General features: G+C 44.9%; 1 protein-coding gene across 1 annotated transcript in view; it reads right to left on the bottom strand.

The window, feature by feature from the left end:
- The window catches only part of sgcz (sarcoglycan zeta), a gene marked incomplete at both ends in the record, with an annotated part of 200,847 nt that overhangs the window by 18,930 nt on the left and 176,917 nt on the right, over window positions 1-5,000 (bottom strand). The window contains 2 exons of the mRNA XM_080837147.1: window positions 1,320-1,392; window positions 3,191-3,313. Coding sequence (XP_080693273.1) covers window positions 1,320-1,392; window positions 3,191-3,313 — 196 coding nt within the window. The remainder of the gene's footprint in view (window positions 1-1,319; window positions 1,393-3,190; window positions 3,314-5,000) is intronic.

The raw sequence follows: 5,000 nt of genomic DNA, 5'->3' as shown, positions 1-5,000 counted from the left end.
CATTAAAACAGATAATGTTTGTACATAAAATTAAATTAAGAACTCAGGTTGGGCCAATAATATTAATTCATTAGACAACTGCTCACACAACAGCCCCATCTGGGATCCTATGGTGATTGAAGATAGGAGAATGTCTGTTGTGATGTGAAATGTCTGCATTAAGATCTTCAGGAAGTTTATTTTGACCCATCCTTGCCCTCATAATCAACTGCCAATAAAGCCTTCCCTTAACAGTGATCGTGAACAATGAAAAAGGACTGCAATGCATCAGTATAATCCAATTCACTTGAACAATGAAATGCTTAAAAGCAATTGGTGATATGATTGTTTCATTTTAATTAAAGGCCTAACTGCTAATTGCAATCCCAGAGGATGCAAGAGTTACATGTTAAATTGAAGGTATTATATCCATGCACACTGAATTACCTAACTGAAGTCTCTTGGGGAAATGAAAGGTAAGTGTAAGTGATAAAATAATAGAATGTGTTAAGTCATGAATTACATTGCGCGTGTAACAATATCAGACAATTGATTCAAAACAAAGTGGTCAGAAACAGGGAGAAAAAGAGTTGATGAAGAGGTGAAGAAAGATTTAGACATTTGCGTGTGCGTGTGCGTGTGTGTGTGTGTGTGTGTGTGTGTGTGTGTGTGTTTAATCTGGTGGATTGGCTCCTACTGGAGCCCGAGACACTGCAGGAGTGTGGGAGGAGTGTTTGACCTTTAGATGCAGTGTATGGAGGTGGTCATCACAGGGGACGCCAGGGCATGGACACAAAGGCGGCTGCCTGCATATTTAAGGCAGGGACCATTTGTCCTTCAGTTCTCTATGAATATTTCCATGGAGCAGCCCTAAACCGCAGAGGCAAATCCAAGAGATAAATATTGACCCTGGAGGATACAGAGCCTCTGTAAGATGCACTGATTGTAAAGACTGAATGCCTGATTGAATCTCTCTCCCTCTCCCTTCTGTTTTTAAGGCCTCTCCCTGCCTAGTCTGCAGACTGGCATTAATCTGCTACAATTTTGCTCTTCCATCTTTCTTACCCTCCTTCCATTTGTCTTTCTCATCCTCCAGCTTTCTCTCTCTCTCTCAGGACCTCCCTAAAACACATATTTCGCACCTTGATCCCTCATATTCCCTAAACCCTCGCCTAGGTAAACAGTACTCCTCTCCCTACTGTCAGTGAGGGCTTATCTCCTGAACAGATGGCTGTGGTTTCAAATGCTGAGTGCCATCTCATGTTTATGCTCAGCTCTCCAAGCCAAGTCACTCTCTGTGCTGATGCACCCAGACATGTGGAGACGTGGGCAAGTCTTACTTGAGGTCCTGGAAAGGCTCTGCTCGGACGTGGGACGTCTCCACTGAGTGCTCGAACACCACTCCCTCGTTGCCTGGGGGGTGAGGGGGTTGGGGGTTGGGGTGGCAGAGAGGACATCTCCATTAGCGAGCTTAATGAATCTCCAACACAGCATAATTAAGAAAAATAGCCATCATAATCATCACCAGCCAAACAGGCTGCTCCTGCACTGTTTCCATGGTTACCTGCAAAAAAGGATATCATTGAAAGGAAAAAACAAACAACAGCCTTAATAAAAGCATTGGTGTGATATCTGGACTACCCAGTCACATTCTGGCACCTCTGCATTTTGATATCGTTAATGACTTAAGGCATATGCGTTTTCTAGTGTCCCCCTGCTCTATAACTGACAAGGCAAACATATTCTTCTTCAACTTTTTGGCCTTGCTTATTGATAGCTGCTAATGAAACCTTTGAATATTAAAAAAAATCCCAGTGAAAAGGCCCTGGCTCAAAGGCAGAGAGAATTTAGACAAGATTTTAAAAAAAACACCCCCAGCTAACCATCCAAGGACAATTCACTCAACACCTTGTTCATTAAAGGCACTTTAATGACATCTCAATGTCTGGCCAAAGAATAGGTAAGCCAGGGTAATGATGTGGGAAACGTGTGAGAGAGAGGACAGTCCCCTGGGGCCAGACAGCGGGTACAGTACAAAGACTCAGACCCCTAATGACAGGCAGAGGAGAGTAGGAGACTGAAGGAGGTAAAGGACTGAGTGAGTGTAAATGAAAGAAAGGGGGATGTGTGAGAGAGAGCGCAGAGAACAGAGATGAAGACGAGGGACAAAAGTAAACAGGACGGAGAGAGAGAGGGCGAGCAGAGAGGAAAAGAGGGATAGACAGCTCCACAGTGATGCTCATTTATTCTGGCCGAGCCACAATTAGCTTCTCTTCACTGATCTCCATCTTCACTGCCACTCCTTCTCTTCCTCCCTGTTTTCCATTCTACAACTTTCTCTCTCTCTCCAATTCTCTCTCTCTCTCTCTCTCTCTCTCTCTCGCACACACACACACACACACACCATCTCTCTGAACCTGGTTGATGAATGACAGTATCCATCACTTCCATTCCCCTATTTACCATTTCATCCCCTCTTTCACCCTGGCCCCTTTCCGTCTCTTTCTGAGGAGCTGTAATGGGCAGCTATGTCCAATTACAGGGCAGGCATGAAAGGCACCCAACCCATCCTCTGACCCCCAGCGTTTCCACTTGACCTCGCCTGACGTTTGTTTAATGAGTGCAACAACGTGAAAGAGAGAGAGATAGGGAAAAAGAGAGCAAGAGATAGACAAACAAACCATGGGTACTTCATTTTATGACTGTATTCTTCACTCTCTCGATGTCTCTCTCTCTCTCTTTCTGTGTGTGTGTGTGTGTGTGTGTGTGTGTGTGTGTGTGTGTGTGTGTGTGTGTGTGTGTGTGTGTGTGTGTGTGTGTGTGTGTGTGTGTGTGTGTGTGTGTGTGTGTGTGTGTGTGTGTGTGTGTGTGTGTGTGTGTGTGTGTGTGTGTGTGTGTGTGTGTGTGTATTTTGAGTTGAGTGTTTGATTGGAACTGGACTGCCAGGATATGATGAGTGTCAAATGACTAAGGGCAAGAGTGTGGCCCACGCTGTGACAGTCATTCATGCTGTCCGCTAACTCTGTGTGTGTCAGACCTAGACTGTCAACTGTGTGTTGAATGTGACAGACTCTGGATACAAACCATGTAGAAAACTCTGTTGACTCTCGATTAATGCTGATATTAGGGTCTGTGTGTGTGTGTGTGTGTGTGTGTGTGTGTGTGTGTGTGTGTGTGTGTGTGTGTGTGTGTGCATGCATCAGCGTATTACCTGTCACTTTGAGTTTTTCAGTGCCAATGCTGATCTCCTGTTCATCTGCGGAGAAAAGTACTCTCTCTCCATCACTGCTGCGTACCTCGAACCTCTGGCATTGTGCTTCCACCATCTCAGAGCCTACAGCACACAGAGGTGGAAGGGGTCAGAACACATGAGAAAGTCATAAACTCATTTCTGTTCACACAGTGTACATGTGTCTATGTGTAAGAAAGCAATGTTTTCAGAAGCACTGCGTAGCTTGGTCCTTTCGGTAATCCCCTTTAAAGATACTCAGAATACACAAACTAATCATAAATCTGTCTCTGGTTCACTCAGATTAACCCCAAAAGAAAGGACACAGACAACCTCCGTGCTGCCCACCCATGTAAACAGAGGGGTAAAAATAGCTTGCAGAGCAGCAACACAGCTCCACGGCTCTGAGTCTTACGCGAGGAGATTGCCAGGGTGTGGTGGGAGCACGCAAGGCCGCCGCACCAATCTGCAGCACAATGAGATTGAGGTCAAACACGCTACCGCAGACTTGCGACCCCTCTGTTTGTCTCCCGACTTCGGGCTGACCTTCCGTCTGAAAGAGGATAGGGGGGGTCAGGGGTCAACGTGGACGGTGAGGCGCTTGACTCTTGACTGAAGGACGATTATTTACCGAGCACCAGGCCTGCTGCATGCATAGTGTATGCTCAGGCTCAGCACTGTGAAATAAGGGCTGGAGTTGGTAATTGACTGCATTTGAAAGTCAATGGGAGGATTAGGTAGTTAAAAGGTGAAGCGATTTGAATAAGAGCCCATGGATGTTTCTTTGAAAGGAGGTAATCTATTGGTTTAAACGGGCTGGAATTATGCATCGCGTTAATAAAGACATGATAGGGAGGGTCCTTTCTGGAAAAGGTAAAACAACACACAAGCCCCACTGCATAGTTCTCCTGGGTATTATTTAGGCAAAAAGGGATAGTGTGTGTTAAGAATTAAAGCAGAAAAACATTGGCGTGGCTGATCGTAAAATAGGACTTGAGACTATTTCAATAGTGTTAGAAGGTATATGGATTTTATTGGAGCTGGAAGTCATTTTCTTTGTACATAATATTCAGGCCTGCTGTTTGATGTGATAAATTTAGCTTTAGTAAAAGCAAAAAAAAATACTAAATTGCCTGCCCTTGAGCTTAACATTCTTCACATTAGTGCCCCTAATACACTAGCTCTTTTTTCATCAAGGCATGGTCAATTCCAATTTCTGTTTAGAGGTTGCAGGTATCCATCTCATATCTGTCTTAGATCATCACAGTAAACAGGTGTCAAACACATTCTAAACACATACTGCTACAGCGCTATCATAAAGTGGACTAAATAATCCTGTATAGGCTGCCACTCAGTGATGGAACTAATCCCTCTACGGGGAAGGCTCTACTGATGAGCCCCGGGCTCCTCATCACCTGTAATTCCCCGAGATTCAGGAGGAGGAAAAGTCCTTAACCTGCAACGAGCCCTCCGCGACCCAAGCCTCGGTAGGGCTTGCCATGATGAACAAGATTCGGAATTCACAGAGACAACTGTGACAGAATTCATTTACGAAGGGACGAACAGTAAACTGGAGGAGGATAAGAATTCAGGGAGGATTTTGTAATTGTAATATTTTGTTTGCTTGTTAGTCACACTGATTGTGTGTTTCATTCGCAACCCATAGTATGTGCCTTGATTCACCAGTACCTGTATGGTATACAGGCTTCTCTCTATCCTCTCTTGTACGAACATACCTACGTCCTTAAGGCCGTCTGCCACATGGATGGTGACGAGTGTTGCAAGAGTTGAC

This window comes from Sprattus sprattus, assembly GCF_963457725.1.
Source record: "Sprattus sprattus genome assembly, chromosome: 4".
Classification (NCBI taxonomy): domain Eukaryota; kingdom Metazoa; phylum Chordata; class Actinopteri; order Clupeiformes; family Clupeidae; genus Sprattus; species Sprattus sprattus.
Note: the sequence above shows the minus strand (reverse complement) of the source record. Positions and strands in the feature narration are given on the sequence as shown.